Here is a 26650-nt window from a genome sequence, read left to right as displayed (position 1 = left end):
AGTGCTCATCATCTTAAATTTGTTAGCAGTTTTTAGACTCACAAGGGAACCTCCCCATCGCACCCCCTTCAGATTTAGTTATAAGTTGGCACAGTGGATAGGCCTTGAAAAACGGAACACAGATCAATCGAGAAAACAGGAAGAAGTTGTGTGGAACTATGAAAAAAATAAGCAAAATATACAAACTGAGTAGTCCATGCTCGACATAGGCAACATCAAGGAGAGCATAAGCTAAGGAGCGCCGTGGTCAGCGTGGGCAGCTGCGGAACGAGAGGTCCTTGGTTCAAGTCTTCCCTCGAGTGAAAAGTTTAATTTTTTATTTTCAGGTAATTATTATCTGTCCATCTGTTATGTTTTCATCACTTTTTTGGGAGTGATTATCTCATCCACTAGAAAACCTAAATCGGGCAAGGTAGAAGAATCTTTTTACCCATTCACCAAGTGTACAAGTTAGGTGGGTCAACAACATAGCCTGTTATGTTACGCACATGCCGTCACCAGTGTCATATAGAATACATCAGACGTTTTTTCCTGTGGAGGAATTGGTTGACCTATGACCTTGTGATCAAATGTTTTCAGTTCCCATTGGAGAGGCACGTCCTTTCGTCTACTAATCGCACTGTTTTGTGGTGCGGTCGCAAAACACAGACACTAAACTTATTACAGTGAATAGAGACGTCAATGAACGAACGGACAGATCATAACTTTGCAAAGATAAAAAAAGTAAACTTTTCACTCAAGGGAGGACTTGAACCAAGGACTTCTCGTTTCCGCAGCCGCTCACGCTAACCACGGGAGCACGGCACTCCTTAGCTCAGATTGTCCTTGATGTTGCCTATCTGGCACATGGACTACTCAGTTTGTATATTTTGCTTATTTTTTTCATAGTTCCACACAACTTCTTCCTGTTTACTCGATTGATCTGTGTTCCATTTTTCAAGGCCTATCCACTATGCCAACTTATAACTAAATCTGAGGGGGGTGCAATGGGGAGATTCCCTTGTCAGTCATTTTTAGAGGCAGAGTCTCTAAGTGATACAATAGGCCAACAAATAAATGAATAAATTACGATAAAATGAGTGTTTGTCTTCATGTTACTTGCCCCTGGGAGAGAATTAAAATGAGAGTCTTTTAAACAGATAATCACATCACATCATTGTAAAACTAAATGGTATAACAGACTATAGTTTTTGAAGGAATATGAGAGGTTATATCAACTTTGCTATCTGCCTTGTCTGAAACGTAAACTATGTACATTATGTTAGATGAGGAGGTAACTGTTTAAAGTACACATTCCAATACATACTTTCAAACACAACTTAGGTGCTTGTATGAACACAGTTTATAATATACTGAGCTACCACATCAGATGCACTGTCACTATACTTCCTTTATAACTGCAGGCTTTGGGAAATGAAAGTGGGATAAAATGTCATACCATCATTGTAATGAAATACAGGCTTACTTGTAATTCAGCTAACTCTTTTTTATGGTCAACATTTCCTTCAGTCGCTTCTTGTTCTTGAATTGTCTCTTCATCATCCGTTGATTCTTTATCTGATTCAATAATGAATTCATCATCATCTGCTTTTTCAGAATCTGTTTCATCCTATAAAAGAAAACCAGATTAACGGTCCTGTCTTTGTGTAACTGCAATACTTCTTATTTAAAAATTTAGGTCAAAGCAGAAGAAGTTTTTCAAAAGTGTTGAGTGGCTCATAAATACTAAATTTCTTATTACATGGTGAGAGGGATGGAGGAAGGGAAGGAAGAAGTGAAAAGGGAGGAAGAGGAAGGATTGGTTGGGATAAAGGAGTGGAGAAAGAGGCAGGAAGAGGTCAAGAGGTAGGGAGGGAAGGAGGGAGGAAGGGAGAAGCTTCCAAGGTGACAGCAGAATATTTAAAGTTTACGTTAGTGTTGGGTAAAGTGCATGCTGACATGTTTCACAAAATAGCACCATTAATTACAGTGAATTTAAGCAACACTAGACAGTAAAACTCTCTTGAGCCTCAGCAACATTTACTACATTGGGAAAGCCTTAAGGGTTCAATACACTTTCAGTCAGCTATCAAAAAAGTTTTAAAGTCGCTCTAACAGAATTGTTGCATTTAGATAATTCATAAACAATTAAGTCCTAACAATTTTCATTGCACAGCATAATTACTCAATTTCCAAATCACACAGTTCCTTTGATATCACCACTCTCAAAATGAGATCGGCAGCATAACAAATATTCCATCTTGGGTAAAGATTTTATAATGCTATATTTACATAGTGGGAGTTTGTTGTAAGCGAGCATTGTCTTTAGTACCCTGAATGTAGGTAGCAGGGAAATGATACTGTAATTGGACAAGTTGCTTCAAAAGCATATACTGCATTCCTATCAACCGTCTGGACTGAACATTTTTGTCTTCTTAGAGACTGATGCCACTGTCTCCTTATTGATGTCCTGTGTTTCTCACAGTTCTTATCTTTCCACTTTCCTCTTAGCGTTTGATAAACATAAAACACTGGCAAGATACACACATTATAAAGTATCAAAAGGGGGAATTCTACGGAGTGTCTCAAAAAAAGTTTATATTTGTCGTATTGAAATAAAATTAGCTTCAAATCTATCGACAAAATCTTTATTTATTTTTGAAATATACAGTTTAGGAATTTACTTCTTAAAAATAATGTCATTTAAATGCAATCCAGCATGCCTACGGCACTCATGTAAACGGTGAGCAAAATTTTGCACGACTGCTCAACATGTAGACATGGGGGTGGCTGCCACTTCACTATGGACATTTTCTTTCAAGTGCTCCAGAGAAGTCTGATTATTGACATACAGTTTAGATTTGACATATCCTCATACGAAAACATCCCTGAGATTCAAATCTCGAGTGTGTCAAGGCCAATTTACGTCATTCCTCCTGGAGATCAATTTGCCATGGAAAATTTTATGAACTCGAAAAACAGATGCATTGGTTATGTGTGCTGTGGCTCCATCTTGATGACACCATGTTCTTTGGTTATAACCAGGAAAGTTTTGCAATTCAGGCACCATCATTTAACATCAACATCGGCACACAATGCTCTGGATTCACTGTAACTGCACGACCTCTCTCATCCTCGAAAAAGTACAGGCCAATTATCCCTCAAGCCAATGTCACAGCCCATACATTAACTTTTCTTGAATGAAGAGGTTTCTCATGCTTCTGTTTGGGATTTGCTGCACTCCAGTAGCGGCAATTTTGCTTACTGATGTGACCGTTGAGGTAAAAATGTGTACGTCTGTGAACAAGACATTTTAAATGAAGGGCACTCAGCCACATCATTAACAAAATGCAACCTATGTCTGGCATCCTGAGGACTTAATTCTTCCTCCAATTTACAGTCTTTTTGCAGAATTCGATGCAGTGATAATTAAGCACATTTAAAGAAGTTGCATGCTTAAGAATCAAGAGGTTAGGACCGAAAAGAACACACCGATTTACACTCTCCAATGATTTGCCTGTTCTTGGTTACCCAGATTTTGTTTTGGTCACTGTTGAACCAGTCTCCTCAAATGTTTTGTTCCATTTCCAGATAAAGGTAACACTCTGAACATTATTTACATTATGCAATCCACATTACTGCAAAATTTCCTCCATGATATAGTCACCAAATCACTGTTTTTGTAAAATTCTTGCACACAGAATTTGTGGTCCACTCACAAGAAGTGCTCCATATCGACTGAACTACTGAAGGTCAAGCAAGCAAAGAATGTATCCCCCCCACTCTACTCCAATTTGTTGCGCATGCACAAAGAGCTCTTCAAACATAAACTGACACCCTGTATACGCAATTTAAATTAAAGCATGTGGAACAGAAGCAACAGAAGACAATGTACGTTGATAACTATGAAAGAAGTATATACAGACTGGTTGAATAATTTGTACCTGGCAGGCTTAAAAAGTTGTTATGCCTTATTTTCAACAGAAATTTGTGTATATGTAGCAATTCCAATACTCTTAGTTGCAACTTTTTACGTTATATTCCCATTGTGAGGCTGCAAATGTGATATCTATGTTTCAGTTAACATGTGTGTGAAAGGTTTTATTTTCGAATATTAAAGTAAATAATTCACGACTATGTGGCAACCTGAGTGATACAAAACAATGAAACTGTCCGTGTGCCGACATTTTGTGACATATGAATTTTATTATATCTTCAGCGAACTAAAAATTGTTAAATAATAATGAACATCTTTCTCATTTGTGACCTATATTGTTGAGAAATGTAGTCATTGCAGTGTCAGTAGAGTAATTGTACATAATTAAATCTGATTCTAGCTACATGTGAAAGAAACATTTATTCCTTTGCTAAGGTGTGCTACGGAGACTGTGTTTTGCTTGTCTTTCTATACCTAAGATTAAAGTTTGTAAGAACTTTACAGGGAACAACACAATGCACCCAACATTACTGATATAATGCAGTTGCAAATCAGCTTTATTTTTGAAGGTGTTCTCTCTCATAGCAGAAGTCAGTAACAATATAATATTACTCTTTGTTATGAGTTGTATAGAGCTTCAGATTTTCTAATTTCATAAAACAGTATAATACGAAACCACATCGCACTGCAAGAAATTGCTTGACTGCACTGCCGTCTAACACAATAATTTAATACTTTCACACTTTCCCCATCATCGCCCTCAGACAGCTTGACTTGGTAGTGGGGGAAGTGTGCAGTCAGGTGAGAAGAGGTCCATACATGTGCCAAGAGCTCCAAATGCATTCAGAGGTCTTAGCCATCCCTGCCTTACATCAAAGCATTTACTCAACTGATGTGTGGTGTTAACCCTTTAGCTGCTATGAATTAACTCTTCATGTTCCGCCACTCCCCTGGTGTAGAGGATATTTTTAAACTCAGACGTTGGGATTCCCTTAAGTGTTATTGATGTGTTTAAATGCCGACCCTCTCACTGCTGTGGGTAAGTTATTTCCATATCTCAGTGAACCAAAAAAGTTTTGAGTATTTATTGTACAACAAGTGTGCCTCACTGTGTGCTATCAGTTACAAAAAACCTCATTTTGATATCTTGAATTGTTTATGAAACAATATGACTGTTATGATCACACGATTCCCAGTGTGCAAAGAAGGAAATTGGCACATTGTGGACTGTCTGCCGGATATAAAAACAAATAACTCAATAAAAAATGAGATATCATTCTGCTCTCAATTTTAAACAAAATTTCAATATCTTATCTACACTTCATACGCAGTGTTTTTGCCTCCGCAAACTTTTTAAAATATTGTGTAATGATTTAATTAATTGGATGCAGCACAATAAGTATGATGAATAATGAAAATAAATTCAATCGTTTATCAAGTGAAGATACCTTACTGTAAAATTATCAAATGTTTCTTAAATTATTTCACAGCAGCTGGAATGCCACCCTCCAGCACATGTGCTAACAGTAGGCAAGCAGTAAGACAACAAAGCCTCTCTCAACACAGAACATAGAGAGGGTTAATAAGAAGCAGCCTGAAATTTTAGTATTTCCTTCCGACAATGTCATTATAAATAAAAAAAAGTTTTATAGCAAATTCTGCATCACCCAAACACTTTTCCTATGTACATGCAAAAGCTGAGACATGTATTTTTGAAGTATGTCTCTCTTCTCTCCTACTCTTATGAACTGATTTAAAGGCAAGCTAAGGAAGGATTAGTATAACTTTGTGCAACAGCCAATAGCAGTTCCTTGTGACATAACTGGGGAGAAAGAGGTGGTTTGAGATTATGTGGCTGCTACTTACTAATATTTTCATTTTTTCTCCTTCCTTTGTACCTCAATTTTCTAATATTTAGGTACAATGCTGTTTGCCTAAGTTTACAGTTCTCTTATATCTACATACAATTAATTCTTCTTTTCTTTTCTTAGTCCCTACTCCAATTCAAAATTAATTTGATTTCTATGTGTCTAAAATGCCAGTGTTCCTGGTTAATATGAATATTCTCCATTGTAACTGTGTCACTTGACTACAATCCTATTCTGAATTCAGAGTCAAACTGAAGGCTGCAGGAAAATTTAAAGACAGACAGAATTCAAAAGGACAATAGACCAGCCCCCACACTATCAAGTTAATTGATACTTGAGATCAAAGTAAAAAAGCAAACAAGCAGACAAAAAATGTCTGCTTGTGTCTGTGTATGTGCGGATGGATATGTGTCTGTGCGCGAGTGTATACCTGTCCTTTTTTCCCCCTAAGGTAAGTCTTTCCGCTCCTGGGATTGGAATGTCTCCTTACCCTCTCCCTTAAAACCCACATCCTTTCGTCTTTCCCTCTCCTTCCCTCTTTCCTGATGAAGCAACCGTTGGTTGCGAAAGCTTGAATTTTGTGTGTATGTTTGTGTTTGTTTGTGTGTCTATCTACATGCCAGCGCTTAAACTTTGAAGCATTTGCATGCATCACCTTCACAAAACTTTCAAATGCAGTGCCATAGTCAAACAGTAATGATTTAAATGCAAATGTATGAAAATTCCTACAGTGAGTAATAACATTTTAACTATAGAATAGGAACATCCTTTGCTCTTCACAAGTAAAAAATTATGAACTTCACTGAATAACCAAGACAGAACTGACACTCCTTGTCAATATGAGATAGTAAATTAAACAAATGTTACTGTGGTAAATGGATTTATCTTAGGGTTCAAGTCAGGTGTCGTCATGTACCAGCTGAGGTGTCTGATGTAGAGGGAAAACAAAGAGGAGGAAACCGAAAAAGTGACAATTTTTGTTAAATACTTATGCACTATGAAAAGATTACAGCAGAGATTTAATTTCACGAAAAACGGCTGGAACATTATAGAAGCCATCAAAATTTTTGCTAAAGAATACCTTGTACAATACCACATTTACTCCACTGTAAGATGAGTCTTTTCCCTGAATTCATCACTATAAAAATATAGGGTCATCTTGGAATTGTAGAAAAAGTAAACAAGGGGTCACTGCACATTTGTAGATGAAGCTTTGGTAGCTGCAGCCCTGCACAGATATAATTTGATGATTTCAGAAGGGTGGAATGAAGTGTGGTGGCAGCAGCTTAGCTGAATGTGGGAGGGTCGAGGTAAGAGGGCATCAAATTTAGTTGTGTTTCCAACCATGAAAATGCATCCTGCACAACGTCTCATCCCCCCCCCCCCTCCCCTTTTTAAAATATCTGCCAAGTGTAAACTGCAGTTTGCTTAAATCTAAATGTACTTGGAACTGAATCGACAAATGGATAAATACTCAGCATCAGTAAGCCTATGTATTTCTACAGGAGACAAAGTAATTCTTACACAGGTATGACTTCACAGAACACTCGAAACATAGCACGAAGCAGCACTGTTAATTTTAAGATTTGGCAATAAATGTAGCATCACACTGTTAACCTGAAGTGGATCAATTTCTGCAGATTTAGGACTAGGGAGCAGAGAAAATAACAGATTGTTGTTATTTAGATAACTTAATTCTGTGTAAGAAAAGTAACGTATATGAACTGATTATGGATGCAAATCACAGCCCTTGCTTGAGAAACATGGATCTACAAGATTGCAGTTGACAACTGGTTCATGCACGCGATATGACTCTAATTTTAAGTTAACAGTTATTCATGAAGCAGAGGCCACAAATAACAATGCAGTAGGAAGAAAATTTGACTTTCGGCAGATCAAGGAAAGTTTCATGAACCGGAGCAGCACAATGTTCAGTATATGGGAGAATAATGCAATTTAGACTTCCCAATTATTCGAGAAATTATTTGAATGAAGCTACAGAAGATGAAGAGGAATTTTACAGCTGCTTGTGTTACAGAACTCAAAGCAAGTGCAAGTTGGAGCACGTCGATGATGAAGAGGGCAGGGCTAACATTATGATGCAGAACAAAGTAGCTCAGCTACTTCATGTGGCCTTTGATGAAAAACTAGTTGCATACATGCACTATTTAATCTATCTCACGAAACTTGACTGTTTACGGCAGATAATGTTAACTTTTTACGCAGATCTTAAGATACGTTGTATCACTAATAATTTTTCATTAGTCAGAATATATTCAAGACAAAAATTTCTAAAGAAACCTCATCAAAAAATGGAGGATTATTTATATTCAGGGTCATCTTATAGTCTAGTAATCATGGCACACTCTCACACTGTAAAACAAATTTTAATCAACTTCTTTTCAGTGGTAACACATATCCTTTCCTCTAATTAGTTATGAAAGTTGTACTGTTGAAATAGGAGGACAATAACAGCTTTTCCATACAGTTAAAGATGTGCATATGATGACAAATAAACAGGAATTTTATCAGATATAATAAACGCGCCTTCTTAAATTCTTCATTACTATTGGTGTCTCTGCTCTGGAGGTAATCTTCTGGGAGCTCTTTAAGGAGATCTTCTAATGGTATTTCTGATTCTCTTTTCAACATCTCAATTTCTTCTGAATGATTTTGAGTTTCAGTATCTTCTTCGGCCTTTGCAATAGTTTCCTCATCATCTGTGGAACTCTGGTTTGGTTGAAATTCATCTGCAAAGAATAATAATAATAATAATAATAATAATAATAATAATAACCTTATTTGTCCATAAACTTTACAGTCTTGGACATTGTCAGTTTTTGTACATTTACAAAAATACCATGTCATACATGTAACACATATACAGGGTGAGGAAGGCAAGTCATAACACCCCTTGTATCTACCCAACCGTAATAGATACAAAGATACCGTTTGGACAGTGAGTTACAGGGACAGGGGCTACTTGAATACATCACATTTCATGTTTGTGCTATTTTTTATTACAGAGATATGAGGCCATCTTTGTTTTTTTTTAAATGGAACCCTATGTTAAATTTTACGGTAACATGATGGGCTTAAAAAGACTGTTTCAAATATGTATATATCATAATATTTAGACAGATATCTTTTGAGACATATATGTTTTCGTATCATGTTCGCCCTTTGAGTGGCATTGTCCAATACGACCTTTCCTGTTGTGTAGAGTACACAGTAAATGTCGCAAGTCCGTCCTTACACAAACACGCCCATTTACACGACAATAGTAATACATACAGCGATATTTTGCGCAAAAATTAACTGATGATGTCGCACAACTATTATACAGTTATTTGACAACTGTGATACCAAAATAGTAGACAACATACAGTATTAAAATACTACAAGATGTTAATACATTTTAAGTACCAGAAATACAAATGTAAATGAGGAGGCCCTTACTCGTCAAAATTATTTCGTACATATTTGTTTTTTATTTGAAAATATTTACTATTGATCACAATACGAAGCAAGTACACACAAAGATGCAAAATACATAGTGTACAAGATACAAAACTTTACTGAAGAATGTGCTCAAAATGCTTCCTCTCTGCTGCAATGCACATTTGTAGTTGCCATTCGAATGATTGGTGAACAGCTGTGAGGGTGTCAACGAGATATCAGCACATGCTTCAATGATACATTGCTTCATATCGTCTGGTGTAGTTGGTATTTGAGCACACACTTTATGTTTGATTGCTCCCGACAGAAAAAAATCAAGAGGGGTCAAATCAGGAGACAGGGCTGGCCACTTCACTTCAGCACATCGTCCTATCCAACAATCCAGGAACTTTTCATTTAACAGCTCTGTAGCCACATGGGAATAGTGAGTAGGACAGCCGTCATGTTGGAACCACATGCACGGACGTGTAGTTAGTGGTAACTCTTCCAGCAAAGTGGGCAGAACGTTTCGCAGGAACTGTGTATAGTTATTGCCATTTAGTATACTGGGAATGACGTACGGCCCCACAATGACTTTTCCGATGATGCCGCACCACACTTTAATACTCCACGGTTGTTGATGCTGTACCTGTCAAAGCCAATTAGGGTTCCCTATTGACAAGTAATGCATATGATGCAAATTCACATTACCGGGGTTGGTGGAAGTCGCGTCATCAGTAAAAAGCACCCGTTGAAAAAATGTTGAATCATCTTTTAGGCGCTGCAGAGCAAACCAGCAAAATTCCTGGTGCCGTTAGAAATCCACACCGGAGAGTGCTTGATGTAATGAGAGGTGAAATGGGTGAAATCTATGCCGGTGCAATATGCGTAGAACACTTCTTTTACTTATACCACATCCTGAAGTGATAAGTCGCGATGAAACAGTAGGGTCGTTATGCGCCAATGCTAGAATGCCCTCTTCATCTACCTCGCCAGTTGCAGTTTTCTGCCTTGTCCTCTGTATGGCATTCCATGATCCCGATTCAAGTAGTTTCTTGCAAATAGTGCAAGAAGCTGGCGCGTAGGTCGCTCATAATCAGGATACAGCTCTCCATATCGCTTTATTGCTCTAACAGTATTTCTTCTGCTTTCACCATACACTAGAAGCATATCTAACTTTTCTTCGTTGGTGTATATGTCTGCTCCAAGAAACTGTGACAGAAATGTAATGTCTCATTACCCCAGCAGCACATTTATACCCTTCTCTCCAGCTACCTCATGTGTCACCTTGCGGCATTATCGAGAAGCAGGAAAACAACACTTTCCCTGTTAAGTTCCTCAGTGGTCAACAGGAAAGGTCACATTGGACAATGCCACTTCGAAGGACGAACACCATATGAGAACTTATCAGTGTCTCAAAAAACTATTCACCTAAATATTATGATATACACATATTTGAAACCGTCTTTTTAAGACCATCATGTTACACTAAAATTTAACATAGGGTTCCATTTAAACAAAGCAAAGATGGCCTCACATCTCTGTAATAAAAAATAGCACAAACATGAAATGTCACGTATTCAAGTAGCCCCTGGCCCTGCAACTCACTGTCCAAATGGCATCTTTGTATCTATTATGGTTGGGGAGATACAAGGGGTGTTATGACTTAGCTGCCTCACCCTGTACAACATTTCTCCACTAGACAGTGCAACAAGTTCCTCCCGCACCGCCCCCCCCCCCCCACCCCCTCCCCCGACCCCCCTCCCAAAAAACACCCACACACACACACATGTAGTGGAGATAAATAAACAATGACTGGTAACAGTAAACTTGTTGTTTCATTTAATGTCAATAACATTTATGATAAATCCTAACCTAAAATGTTCGCATTTAAACATACTTTTTCAATTTGCCTTTTAACACTTTTGCTGCTGTAGACATGTATACATGACCCACTATGCCTTTCTCTAGGTGCTGTGGCTTTGTACACAGGCACCGCTTGGGTTCTCCTACAGAGCTATGGACATCTGCATGTGTTCTGAGCTGCCGACCTGTCACTACTGCGGACAAGTTACTGCCATATTTCAGTGAATGAAACAGTTCTGATTATTTATCATGCAACAGATGTGCCTCATTGCCTGCTACCATTTGCAAAAAAAAAAACCTCATTTCTATATCGTGAACTGTTTATGAAATACGTTGATTGTTATGGCCACATTTTGTAATGCGCAAGGACACAAATGGGCTTATTGCGCATGGCTGTGCGTAGGATATAAAATGCTATAACTCGAGAACAAAATGAGATATTGTTCTGCTCTCAATTTTATATAAGATTTTGTTATCTTATCAACATTTAATTCACTGCAATGTGTGAGCAAAAATCAAACATACACAAAGTTTACACACTGCACTTTTACACCTGCAAAATCTTAAAATTTTGCGCAATGTTTTAGTTAATTTGATGCTGCACAGAAACTATGGCATACAACACAAAAGAAATTCAGTCCTTGATTGGAGGACATATCAAAACACAAGAAATGCAGAAATCAAATTTTTTCAACTAATAATTTTCTTGAAATTACATGATAAGCCAGCAAGTCACCATGGACAGAATTGGATGTGTTGCGCACAACTGCCTGTCAGATATGAAACCAAATTACTTGAAAATGAAATATCATTCTGCCCTCAATTTTAATTGAAATTTCAAAATCATCCCTACATTCCATTCGCTGCAATCAACGAGCAAGAATCAACCATACGCAAAGTTTACACAATGCATTTCTACCTCTGCAAACTCTTTAAAACTGCAAGCAATGTTTTACCTAATTTGATACAGCATAGTAAATATGACTAATAATGAAAAATTTCAGTTCTTTATCAGGTGTAGGTATCAGACTGCAAAAAACAATTTTTTTTCACTCAATAGTTTTCAAAATAACAGATGATAAGTATTTCACATTGACCAGAACACTGTCTTTCAGCATGTTGTTGTTGTTGTTGTTGTTGTTGTGGTCTTCAGTCCTGAGACTGGTTTGATGCAGCTCTCCATGCTACTCTATCCTGTGCAAGCTCCTTCATCTCCCAGTACATACTGCAACCTACATCCTTCTGAATCTGCTTAGTGTATTCATCTCTTGGTCTCCCTCTACAATTTTTACCCTCCATGCTGCTGTCCAATACTAAACTGGTGATCCCTTGATGCCTCAGAACAAGTCCTACCAACCGATCCCTTCTTCTAATCAAGTTGTGCCACAAACTTCTCTTCTCCCCAATCCTATTCAATACTTCCTCATTAGTTATGTGACCTACCCATCTAATCTTCAGCATTCTTCTGTAGCACCACATTTCGAAAGCTTCTATTCTCTTCTTGTCCAAACTATTTATCGTCCATGTTTCACTTCCATACATGGCTACGCTCCATACAAATACTTTTACAAACGACTTCCTGACACTTAAACCCATACTCGATGTTAACATATTTCTCTTCTTCAGAAATGCTTTCCTTGCCATTGCCAGTCTACATCTTATATCCTCTCTACTTCGACCATCATCAGTTGTTTTGCTCCCCAAATAGCAAAACTCCTTTACTACTTTAAGTGCCTCATTTCCTAATTTAATTCCCTCAGCATCACCCGACTTAATTCGACTACATTCCATTATCCTTGTTTTGCTTTTGTTGATGTTCATCTTATATCCTCCTTTCAAGACACTGTCCATTCCATTCAACTGCTCTTCCAAGTCCTTTGCTGTCTCTGACAGAATTACAATGTCATCGATGAACCTTAAAGTTTTTATTTCTTCTCCATGGATTTTAATACCTACTCCAAATTTTTCTTTTGTTTCCTTCACTGCTTGCTCAATATAAAGATTGAATAACATCGGGGAGAGGCTACAACCCTGTCTCACTCCCTTCCCAACCACTGCTTCCCTTTCATACCCCTCGTCTCTCGTAACTGCCATCTGGTTTCTGTACAAATTGTAAATAGCTTTTCGCTCCCTGTATTTTACCCCTGCCACCTTTAGAATTTCAAGGAGAGTATTCCAGTCAACATTGTCAAAATCTTTCTCTAAGTTTATAAATGCTAGGAACGTAGGTTTACCTTTCCTTAATCTATTTTCTAAGATAAGTCATAGGGTCAGTATTGCCTCACGTGTTCCAACATTTCTACGGAATCCAAACTGATCTTCCCCGAGGTTGGCTTCTACCAGTTTTTCCATTCGTCTGTAAAGAATTCGTGTTAGTATTTTGCAGCCGTGACTTATTAAACTGACAGTTCGGTAATTTTCACATCTGTCAACACCTGCTTTCTTTGGGATTGGAATTATTATATTCTTCTTGAAGTCTGAGGGTATTTCGCCTGTCTCATACATCTTGCTCACCAGATGGTAGAGTTTTGTCAGGACTGGCTCTCCCAAGGCTGTCAGTAGTTCTAATGGAATGTTGTGTACTCCCGGGGCCTTGTTTCGACTCAGGTCTTTCAGTGCTCTGTCAAACTCTTCATGCAGTATCATATCTCCCAATTCATCTTCATCTACACCCTCTTCCATTTCCATAATATTGTCCTAAAGTACGTCGCCCTTGTACAGACCCTCTATATACTCCTTCCACCTTTCTGCCTTCCCTTCTTTGCTTAGAACTTGGTTTCCATCTGAGCTCTTGACATTCATACAAGTGGTTCTCTTTTCTCCAAAGGTCTCTTTAATTTTCCTGTAGGCAGTATCTATCTTACCCCTAGTGAGATAAGCCTCTACATCCTTACATCTGTCCTCTAGCCATCCCTGCTTAGCCATTTTGCGCTTACTGTCAATCTCATTTTTGAGGTGTTTGTATTGCGTTTTGCCTGCTTCATTTACTGCATTTTTATATTTTCTCCTTCCATCAATTAAATTCAATATTACTTCTGTTACCCAAGGATTTCTACTAGCCCTCGTCTTTTTACCTACTTGATCCTCTGCTGCCTTCACCACTTCATCCCTCAAAGCTACCCATTCTTCTTCTACTGTATTTCTTTCCCCCATTCTTGCCAATTGTTCCCTTATGCTCTCCCTGAAACTCTGTACAATCTCTGGTTTAGTCAGTTTATCCAGGCCCATCTCCTTAAATTTCCACCTTTTTGCAGTTTCTTCAGTTTTAATCTACAGTTCATAACCAATAGATTGTGGTCAGTGTCCACAGCTGCCCCTGGGAATGTCTTACAATTTAAAACCTGGTTCCTAAATCTCTGTCTTACCATTATATAATCTATCTGAAACCTGTCAGTATCTCCAGGCTTCTTCCATGTATACAATCTCCTTTTATGATTCTTGAACCAAGTTTTAGCTATGATTAGGTTGTGCTCTGTGCAAAATTCCACCAGGCGGCTTCCTCTTTCATTTCTTACCCCCAATCCATATTCACCTACTATGTTTCCTTCTCTCCCTTTTCCTACTGATGAATTCCAGTCACCCATGACTATTAAATTTTCATCTCCCTTCACTATCTGAATAATTTCTTTTATTTCATCATACATTTCTTCAATTTCTACGTCATCTGCAGAGCTAGTAGGCATACAAACTTGTACTACTGTGGTAGGCGTGGGCTTCGATCTATCTTGGCTACAATAATGCATTCACTATGCTGTTTGTAGTAGCTTACCCGCATTCCTATTTTCCTATTCATTATTAAACCTACTCCTGCATTACCCCTATTTGATTTTGTGTTTATAACCCTGTAGTCACCTGACCAGAAGTCTTGTTCCTCCTGCCACTGAACTTCACTAATTCCCACTATATCTAACTTTAACCTATCCATTTCCCTTTTTATATTTTCTAACCTACCTGCCCGATTAAGGGATCTGACATTCCACACTCCAATCCGTAGAACGCCAGTTTTCTTTCTCCTGATAACGACATCCTCTTGAGTAGTCCCCGCCCGGAGATCCGAATGGGGGACTATTTTACCTCCGGGTCTTTCAACATAGGCACTAGCTTATGGCTAGCTGTACAGCCACAACAAATGCCACCTTCAACACGGAACGCAGGGAGTACAGTTGTAGCAGCGAAAATGTTAAAAGGAATTCCAGGGACCTGTTTTACACAGGGTGTCTCTAAAGTCACTAATCATTCCCATTCCCATGTTTTTTCCTCTCTGCAGATACTGGTACCTTTTGCATAGAATGGGTTGCCATTGTTTGTGCATGGCTACACGGATTGTCATACGAAGACACCAGAGCAGAATTTACCCATAAATTCCACAAACCAGCCCCATCAAGAATACGTGTGTCTGCTTGTGAACAAATTTAATCGTACTGGCAATGTGTATGATGAGGCACGTCACGGATGACCACGCGTATCGGCAGAACTAGTGCATCAGGTTCCAATTGCCAAGAGTCCGAAGGCATCAACTCGACACCTATGTAGGGAATTGAATGTCCATCACAACACAGAGTGGAAAATCCTGTTTTCACTCTACGAAAACATCCTTATCATATACAGTTTATGCATTATCTTGAGGACGAGGGTTTCATCTGTCGTCGATGTTTTTGGGAAAGTGTACAGACAAAACAGCCGAATATGGGCATACGAAGAATCACATGAGCTACTGGAGTGGGAACATGGTACAACAAAGGTCAATGTTTGGTTGGGTATGACAAAAGCAAAACTGTACAGCCCATTTTTCTTTGCTGGAGGCCAATAACAGGTAACAGCTACCTTGAAATGTTAGAACTGTTTCTCAAACTGCAGCTTCAGGATGATTGTGTACAGGATACAGTTTTGTCTAAGCAAGATGATGCACCACCACATTTTGCACACATCATCTGTGATTACCTGAACAGAACCTTTCCAGGGAGGTGGATAGGCAGATATAGTTTTGTTTCAGCAAGAAGGTGCACCTCCAAATTTTGCACACATCATCTGTGATTACCTGAACAGAACCTTTCCAGGGAGGTGGATAGGCAGAGGGTCAACTTGGCTGTGGACTGCCCCTTGTCTGGACCTTACCCCTTCAGCCTTTTTGGTATGAGCATAAATCAAGTCCAAAATGTACACTACCAAAGTGAATGGTCTGCCTGATCCACGGATTCGTATTAGGGAAGCAGCATGCCACATTACGGTCGAAATGTTAAGGTCTACATTTTGTTCCACTACTAAAAGATGGAGTATGTAGCGTAGATGGCGTTCATGTAGAAGGGCAGCACAACATGGGTAAAACTTCACAATAAAATTGATTTTTCAATCACTACTCAAGTGGATAGTGACTTTAGACACACACGTTTTTATTTGACACACTATTTTAGAACTGTCCTTGAAGTGGACTGTGGTCTGTAGCTCTCTTATTAGTCAGTACCCCACAACAATCACATCTGATTCCTGTATTGTAATTATGAATTACCTATTCATTACATGCAGTTCATCATTTTCTTTTAGAAAGAGAAAAGTCTTAAGAATATACAATGAATACAGTTAATAAATTATAATTTTTGAAGTAGTCCCTAAAGGATTGTCTTTTACTTAAATTGACAATTATCTTCACTGCTCTTTTGAAGCCTGAATATCCTATCCATGTAGACTGTGGGTGCCACACCACAAATTTCAACTGCATATTGCAAATGCAAGTGAATTAATCCATAGTACACTTGTTTAAGGACAGGAGTATTTATTATATTTGAGAGATGTTTTAGTAAGTAAATACTGCCGCTAATCTTTTTACAGATATAGCTGATACAATCCATCCACGTACAATGCTCATCCATCACAATGCCTAAAAACTTATGTTTATCGGATGTAAGACAGTGATTAAGTACAAGGTTGGTTATGATGCAGAAAGAACTCCGTTTCAACAGTCTTGTCTTATTCAATGTACATTTATTCATTGTTAGGTGTTCTGTGATCAGTTCAGAGTTCTCTTTATTGCTTTGTAATGCTAGCTGATTAGTATGTCCCAGCTAATAAATGATGTATCGTCAGCATAGTTCGGTAACTTGCGAGTTTTGTGGCTGTGTTATGTCGGTAATGTATACAATAAACAACAGAAGAACACTTCCCTCCCTGTTGGGCACCACAGTTGATACTTTTGTATGGTCATTTTACTGTTAGAATTTTACTTTCATTCTTGTAACACGGTTTAGTTAACTTTTATCTCAGAGATAAGAACTTAAGAAGTTCAGTGCTACTCCTATTAGGCACTAAGTTTCTAATTTGGGTAATAGTACTGAATGATTTAAGAATCAAAGGCCTTAGGCAAATCCAGAAAGGCCCCTATGACTGTTACCTTTATCCAGTCCATTTAGCAGTTTGTGGAAAAAAGTTATCACTGCTTTTACACTAAACTCTCGCCAATATGACCCTCAGTAGTCTGGCCTCTAAGCAATCCAATACACTTACAGCTTCTAGTCGTTCAACTTGAAATGACACCTACAATAATGAAATTTTGTCCGCCACAATGTTGCTAGTTAATCATAATGGTCAACATTCCTGTACACTCTGAAATTATTGCTTTCCTTATGGATCATTATCATGACTTCTAAAGGGAAACACGTTATGCTTGACCTCAAGCAGAAGCTCGAAATTAGTTATAAACTGAACTGAGGTTCTTCACATAAAACCATTGTTTCTGGCAACAGTGTTGGACGAGCACTACTTATGACCAAACTTCAGCAGAAAAGAAGTTATCGTAAACTCACAGGGAAATTACAATGAAACTGATGAAGAAGAGGACATAGGAGCAGACAACATGAGGATATCTCAAACTGTTGGTGCTGAAGCTGGAGACGTCTTCCTGGAATACATTATGCAGCTATCAGAAACATGGAAGGACCTATGAAATGCTTGTAAAGCCACTTTGTGATAAAGCATACTACCATTGCATATCATCATGGTGACAACTATAACTTTGGGACATGCTTCATTATGAATGTCGATTGATACTAATATGCACATACACACCCAAGGACTAAGTTTTCTGTAAAAATGAATGTATCTTTTAATTTGATAAAGTACAATCCCTGTGTTTAAACTAAATTTTAGACATTCTAACAACCCGGCACTTTCACTAATCCAGCACCCATATGTGAGAGGAATGGCCGGTTTAGCTAGAGTCTAGTGTATTTTGAATCTGTCTTTTCAGAACCTGTGCTGCGAGATGTTTAATAAGATGTATTTACAGAAAAAAAGATTTCCTTTTTCTAGAATTATTCTTCCACGAAACTTGCCAAGTGCTGAAGACAATGAAATTGGCCTGTAATTATTTATGTCAGTGGTTGCTTTCTTTCTATACATTGGTCGTATCTCAGAAGGTTTAAAAGTTCAGAAAAGGGCATTTAGCCAATTGAGCTGTTTATTCAATGTGTTATTGGTTTTATTATTTCGTTTTTGCATTCTCTAAGTAATGTAGATGATATGTCATCCCAGTCACTAGATGTTTGTACTATGAGTTTTGAGATTATTTTTGTTATCTCATATTCTGTTACACTCCTAATGGAAAATGAATTACTCATTTTGACTGAGTTTATTTTTAGTGTTGGTTCAATTTCTTCTTCATACATCTGAAAGCCTCACACAATGTTTGGCTCACTCACCAACATTCCATTTTCTACTAGTGCTATATTACAACATCTCGATTCTCTTTATTTTCATATTCTTTGTTTACTAAATTCCAAGGCGTTTTACTAACATTATTGGATTCACTTATCTCTTCAGTGTAACAGTGTGCTCTTAGAAGCATCAGAGATTTCCTGTAAGTTTTTCTGTTGTTTTTATATTGTATTAGGAAGTATCTCTGAATAGCACATACAGGACTTTCATATTTTTCTTTAATTTGCAGACTTCTGGAGGAAATTTAAGATTCTTTGTTTACTCTCTAGTTATTTTTTACTATTGGACGCAAGTCAACTGTCTGGCGCATTCTATGCAAAAGTCTGTTTGTAAAACCATACCAGCTGCAGTTGTTACTAACATGGACTACTTGGGACAATGAAATTAGTCCTAATTTTTGTAATGACTTGCAGTAAATATTGGAGGAAGATGGTTTTTCACAGAAATAATATTTCAGTGATGAAGCCACATTTCACATATCTGGAAAGGTGGGCACAGAACATCCACAACAGATTGTGAAACCCTTTCTTGATTCAACTAAGAAGACAAAGTAAATATTCCAGGTTTTGAATCAAGAACAGCTGCCAATATGAGTAACATAAAAGTAGATACCCTCGGAGGACTGAAGTAGCTTAAATCACTTAAGAAAAGCAAGTCCTCTGGTACAGATTGTATAACAGTTAGGTTCCTTTCAGAGCATCTCATACTATAGCTCCATATTTAATAATCATATACAACCGTTTGCTTGATGAAAGATCCGTACCCAAAAGACTGGAAAGTTGCACAGGTCACACCAATATTCAAAAAGGTAGTAGGAGTAACCCACTAAATTACAGGCCAATATCATTAACATCGATATGCAGCAGGATTTTGGAACATATATTGTGTTCAAACATTATGAATTACCTCGAAGGAAATGGTCTATTGACACACAGTCAACAAGGACTTAGAAAACATCATTCTTGTGAAAAACATCTAGCTCTTTACTTGCAAGAAGTGTTGAGTGCTCTTGACAAGGGATTCCAAACTGATTCTGTATTTATAGATTTCCAGAATGCTTTTGAGACCGTACCACAAAAGTGGCTTGTAATTAAATTGGGTGCGTATGGAATATAGTCTCGCTTATGTGACTGGATTCGTGATTCCTGTCAGAGAAGTCATAGTATATGTAGTAACTGACAGAAAGGCATTGAGTAAAACAGAAGTCATTTCTGGCGTTCCCCAAGGTTGAGTTATAGGTCCTTCGCTGTTTCTTATATACAGAATCGATTTGGGAGACATTCTGAGCAGCCGTATTAGGTTGTTTGCAGATGTCGCTGTCGCTAGTAAAGTCATCAGAAGATCAAAACAAATTGCAAAATGATTTAGAAAAGATATCTGTGTGGTGCAAAAATTGGCAATTAGCACTATACAACAGAATGTGTGAGGTCAGCCAAACAAGGTATGTTATTGGCAGGACACTTAGAAAATGTAACAGGTCCACTAAAGAGACTGCCTACATTACACTTGTCCATCCTCTTAGAATACTACTGCACGGTGTGGGATCCTTACCAAATAGGACTGATGGAGGACATAGAAAAAGTTCAAAGAAGGGCAGCATGTTTGGTTTTATCGTGAAATAGGGGAGAGAGTGTCATTGAAATGATATTGGATTTGTGGTGGCTTCATTAAAATAAAGGCTTTTTTCATTGCGGTGGGATCTTCTAATGAAATTTCAATCACCAACTTTCTCATCTGAATGCGAAAATATTTTGTTGGCGCCAACATACATAGGGAGAAATGATCACCATAATAAAATAACGGAAATCAGAGCTCGCACAGAAAGATATAGGTGTTCATTTTTTCCACGCGCTGTACGAGACTGGAATAACGGAGAACTGTGAAGGTGGTTCGATGAATCCTCTGCCAGGCACATAAATGTGATTTGCAGAGTATCCGTGTAGATGAAGATGTAAATCACCTTCTGTTCCGTGTCCCCTTCAAAGTTTGTAGACCACTTTTCCTAAGAAAGAAAACTGTTAATGGTTTGGTGTACCTGGACATACGGCAGCAATGACCTGTGCCAAAATCACAGCAAGACGTTGGAGACTTCATTTTGCAAGATGCTGATCCACCACACTTTCTGTTAGATTTCTATTAGCTCAATGCCGAACTGCATCCGTGTCGGATTGGACCCCCCTCACACGAAAAAACAGAACATACTATACTGCACTTTTTGCTCACTGTGTTGCCAACTGGTGAACAATCACAGCAGTGTCTGAATCATTTCAGAGATACAATTAAATAAAATACACTTTGATAAATCAAATCCACATCTTTCAAATTATAAGCTATGTGATACAAAATCTGTGTAAAGAAATTTCAAACACCATTGCAATATAGCAATAGCAGTGACCGAAGCTTCTTTTTTATATAGCACTACTGCAAAAGTTAACCACAGAGTAATACCACGGTCACTGATCGGCAGTGCAGTAACAAATAAATACAGAATATCATTCAAAATACATGATGAATTTTAATTCAGTTATTCACAATGAAAGCATGTTGGAAGAATAAATCAGTTTTAATGACACAGAATTACTTGACTTAATTCTACAATGTGAAAAAATAAGATAATGTGACAGAAGAAATGACCAATTAGATCAGTTGTGCAACTAGCAGTGGAAATATGTTTTGCTAATTTTATACAAATTAACTTTAAACCAAAAATATTGTGACAAGGAAAGATCTGAGAGGAATGCAAGTAACAGAAATGTGCTTTCTACAAGGAATCCTGGGTAAGACAAGAAGGGACAGGATAAGAAATGAAACAATACAAAATATGTACAAAATCAATACTGTAAAAGAAAAAACGGAGAAAAATAGTCTGAAATAATTTGGCTGTATTAAAAGAATGGAAGTAGAAAGTCTGTCACGAAGAGATCTGGAATGGCTAGAATCTGAAAGAAGACCAATTAGAAGACCACGAACAAGATGGAAACCACAGGTGAAAGATGATGTCAATCTAAGAGGACTACAATGGATTGTGGGAAAAAGAGAAGACTGGAAGAGGCTTTGTGAATATCATGCATAAGCAGAAACGTTTTGGGAAGAAGAAGAAGAATGTAACAACTTCATAGTTTTGTACACGGGGAAAATTTCAGTTTCTCTATGACTTAAATTACTTGAATTTGAGATCTGTAGCAGTACCACAAATACTTAATTTCAAAGACCTTAAGAACACACATTTAGAATACTAATGACAAAGAATGAGAGATAAGGAAATAACACTTCAGGGAAAAACAGATGCTGTTTTCTCACAATGGTGGCAGCTGACAAACCCATTAGGAAGAAAGCATTTTCAAGACAGAGGTATGGTTACATAATTTAGAAAAATTTTACCATGCAGTTAACTTACTGGAAGTAATAATGTGAAATAAGCAAAATCAGAAATTAATCTGGATGCTAGCATCTGCTGTTTGAATGAAGAAGAAACCAACATGTAGATTAACCCAAATAAGCAGTTTTAACAATGTCTCAGTAAACTCTGAACTAATATGAAGCATTAGAAGTTCAGAGATACAATAGTCATTTACTTCACAGATAACCTGATTAGTCATAGCTTAGCCAATGATATAAATAAGCCTAGTCTCTTTTTTTAAATGTGGTACTCACCATCAGACACAGTTGTTCTCCTCGATGGTGATGACAAACGAGATGAAGCTACTGATGCAGGAACACTTACGTTTGTACTATCACCACCTTTGTTCATGCTTTCTGCCAACCAGTTGGAATATTTTTCAGTCTGATCAACAATAAAACTTAGGTGTTGATCTAATGCCTTTTTTCTTTTCTCTTCTAACCTTGTTTGCTGTTTATATTCAACTAACTGTAATAAATAGTAAAATTAAAACAAATTAAAAATATACAAGATCTCAACAGCTATTACAAGACATGTAATTTTTATAGCACAGAAGACAGAAAGGCAAGTATTTACTTTCACTTCCAGGCAGTGAAAGTAGAAGGCAGTTTCCTAAGTTCAAAAGGAAAATTCCAAAGCATATTCCTTTATAATCTAGGGACTGACAAAGAGACCAAACCTCCCTCCCCCCTCCCCCCATCCTCTCTATATTACCATTAACTGCAATTCAGTTCCAAGTTGGAAACTTTAGGAGTGTTATGGGGTTCAGACAAGAAAGTGTGGTGTTGCCATTATTATATACAATGGTGATGGATTGAGCTGCAGCACCAATCAAGCTTGTGGCGAGTAAGTGGTCTTTGCTTCTGGTCAATAGGTGGCATCTTCAGTGGTTGTCAGCAGAGGGCAGGCAGAAGATGAGTGGATGTAGAGGTATGCATGCACATCTAGAGCTCTCTGGTGACAATGCACTTAGAGTAGTGACAAGTGGTAGTGCTTTGTCTGCAAGCAGTGTGAGCACAGTGTTTTCGGCAAGAACGCTCAGCTGGGTTTCAGGGATTGGCATGGTGCGTAAGACAACAGTACAGTGTGGACTGCATTTGATAACCGGTGGAAAGCAACAAGGCTCAATCTCCTGTCAAGAGGTGTGAATCCTTCGGGAGGGTTGCTACCCAGGGGTATAGCAGTCAGATTCACCTATACAGCTATATGCCTCAGGTAGGTGGGGGGGGGGGGGGGGGGGGGGGGGGCATTGTGAGAACCGCACAACATTTGGGCTGTATGTTCAAAACTGCACTCAGACACACTGTGGTGGTATATGACCAGCTTACCTCAAGCAGACTGCATTGGTGTTAGAATGGTGAGCATTTGGCTTTACTAAGTTCTTTCAAGAAGTTATCTGCATTGTCTATGGAGCCTACCAGTCTATATCCCACCAATTTCCAATCTGTCGTGTGGTGGTTATTAAGTGTTCACCAAGAGCGCAAAGAAATCAAAACTGTTTTTAAAATAACATGTACATCAAGTAATATGTTTTCTGCTGCCTTGAACATAGGGAAGTGTTGCCACTTATCAAAGATTGCTGTGTAATTCTCACCCGAGTGACAGGCAAACACTGTTACAATGAAGTTATAGTAACAGTTAATCAGTATTTCTTAGTTTCTGGCCTAGAAATTTCTTCAACCAATGGAAAATTATTTCAAGTAAAATACTTTAAAGTCAGTGGCTCATTCAGCTGTGGCTGTTGCGTAAAAGTACTTTTGGATCTTGAAGTTAGGGTAGTTTATTTTATTTTACGTGTATAAACGTTTTTGTGTTACAGGCAGCTTATTTATTATATTGTAAAAGTCTTGATAAAATAACCAGTTACATAAAGGCTTTGGTATATGATACAGTAAACAAAGGTGGTACATTGGAGTCTTCATTTTATACAACAGAGAATCCTTGTATTTTATTTTCTTTAAAGAACTTCTTTTAAACATTGAATGTTATTGTCTTAAAGTTCTTGCATCTTCACTGAGTTTTACAAGTCTTAACTGTTTGAAGAATTTATTCAAATAGCTTAAAGTTTTCAATAGTGAGTTTAATAATTGCTTTGGTTAGAGTTATTTTTAATTGAATTCATTCTGATAGTAATTATTTCCTATGCAGACATGTACTGTAAACCAAAAAGGTTATGCTGTTGCCACATACTGAGTTTTTGAATATTTACAGAAATTGTTTGAAGTATTGAGGTTTGTATTAAACTTCAACACCTTACCATCTAGCTCACTAAAATTTCATGGATGAAATTGTGAAAGAGACAAAAGAAGGTCATTGAAAACGGGAGATGAAGTTACTGCTATCTGCTAATGATGCTGTGTTGTGGGGAACCAGCAGTAATGAAGTACAAGAACAACTATACATACTAAACGAAAAAACTGAGCAACATGGCATGAAATGAAATGTGATGAAAAGTAATGCTATGCTGTTAATCTAAGGGGACACAGGCAGGAAAGGACAAACTAATATTAAAGGACTGGAAATTGAAACTGCGGACAACTTTAAATACTTAGGAAGTGGCACAATGCAGAATGCAATGATGGCGGGTAGAATTTAGAAAAAAAGAGTACATCAAAGCAATGTGCTTTACCAGTGTGTGAGGGGCTGAGTCTGGGGAAGGGAGAAGTCAATGAAGTGTAAGGAAGTGCTGTACAGGGTGTACATTACACCCAATATTGACATAGGCCACTGAAATCAAATTCTTAAGGATGTTAGGGAAAAATAAGGTGAGACAAAGTAAGAAATGAAAATTTCAGGAGGGAAAAAGGAGAAAAAAAAAGTTGAATGATAGAACTGAGAAGAGTATGTGAAAGAATGTGAAAGATGGAAGAACACCAAAATGAATGATGGAAGCCAAGTTTCAGGGCAAGAGGCACAACCAGAGCACAACTGAAAACTACCATAAATGTCCCAACCCAGCCTGATGCCAGATTAAGGAGGAACAAGATGATGACAACAAACAATGTACACAGCTAGTAATCTAGAGAAGAAATTGGAATGTGAATGCTAAATGGAAAGAGAAAACAGCATCTGAAACATACGAAATATAAATTATAGTAGCAGTAGAAGACAAGACATAAATGCCGAAAATCAGTATACACAACTGGAAACAACAAAATGTGGCTACAACACTTCCTTCATTTATACAACACTTCTGAAAAATACACAATAGCATGAAACAACTATTCTGGTGAAACAATTATTCTTGCTGAGGCAAGAAGGGTAATAGCAAACACGGAAAACATCATTTCTCCTTCCCCCCTCCCCCGTGTGTGTGTGTGTGTGTGTGTGTGTGTGAGAGAGAGAGAGAGAGAGAGAGAGAGAGAGAGAATGATAGACTGCTACTCACCGTACAGAGGAGAGGTCACAGACAGGCACAATAAAAACAGTGCAGTACGTTTAAGTTTGCACCCAAAAGACCTTCTTCCAAAGTAGAAAACATATAAACATGTACAGAGCAAATGCACCTGATGGGGGAAGCAATCTGATGTGGCGGACCAGAAAAGGAGAGAAGCAGAGTAGGGGAAAAACTTGTGGGTGCGTTGGTGGAACAGAAGGCTATACAGTGCTGGAATGAGAGCAGGGAATGGAATAGGTAGGTGAAGGACAGGGACTAGTGAAGGTTGGGGCCGAGAGGGGAGGTTATGGGAACATAGGATATATTGCAGAGAGAGTTCCCACCTGCGCAGTTCAGAAAGGCTAGTGTTGGTATGTAGGATCCAGATGGTGCAGGCGGTGAGGGTGTCAATGACGTGAAGCACAGTGTATTGGACAGCATGTTCAGCAACTGAGTGGTCCAGCTCTCTTGGCCACAGTTAGTCAGGGGGCATTCAGGAGGACAGACAATTTGTCAGTTGAAATTTGAATTCTGCGATAAATGCGAAATACATGCGAATTCTGCCTCAAAATGCAAAACCACCAAAGTGCTAATTAGATACTGTTTCAAAGAAATTTTATCAAAATCAGCTATCATTGGATATAGTTTGAAACAACTTAATTTTCTGCATACAGTATCAAAAATGTAGGCAGTTACTGGCATTGTATGTCATCTGCTGAAGCCCAATTTGGAAAGACAATGTGCACAAACTACTTGCAAAATAAAGTGTACAAATGCAACAATGTATCAATGCGCTCAATGATTTAGTGCTGTGCCAGTTGTGAATGGCTAAATGGTCTGTTTAAGATACACATCGCTTAATGCAACATAGTACTTTACCATTGACATGGCATTTTATGAGAAAGACATGCACATGTTTGTTTGTTGCCTAAAGCTCAAAAGATAGTATAATGCAGACAATTTTAACTCAGCAATTAGGTGGAGAATGTTTTGAACTATAGTTGCATCAAATACTGCTAGAGGTTGGGCCTGAACTATCTCGTTAATGAGGTTGGGCCTGAACTACGTCATTAACAATA

At 38.0% G+C, this 26650-nt stretch overlaps 1 protein-coding gene across 3 annotated transcripts in view; it reads right to left on the bottom strand.

The window, feature by feature from the left end:
- The window catches only part of LOC126182312 (helicase domino), a 425840-nt gene that overhangs the window by 335381 nt on the left and 63809 nt on the right, over positions 1–26650 (bottom strand). For all 3 annotated transcript variants that reach the window (XM_049924839.1, XM_049924841.1, XM_049924840.1), the window contains 3 exons: positions 22450–22663; positions 8332–8534; positions 1466–1609 (listed from right to left, as the gene is read on the bottom strand). In XM_049924839.1, coding sequence (XP_049780796.1) covers positions 1466–1609; positions 8332–8534; positions 22450–22663 — 561 coding nt within the window. The remainder of the gene's footprint in view (positions 1–1465; positions 1610–8331; positions 8535–22449; positions 22664–26650) is intronic.

This window comes from Schistocerca cancellata, chromosome 1 (genome assembly GCF_023864275.1).
Source record: "Schistocerca cancellata isolate TAMUIC-IGC-003103 chromosome 1, iqSchCanc2.1, whole genome shotgun sequence".
In the NCBI taxonomy this organism is placed as follows: domain Eukaryota; kingdom Metazoa; phylum Arthropoda; class Insecta; order Orthoptera; family Acrididae; genus Schistocerca; species Schistocerca cancellata.
Note: the sequence above shows the minus strand (reverse complement) of the source record. Positions and strands in the feature narration are given on the sequence as shown.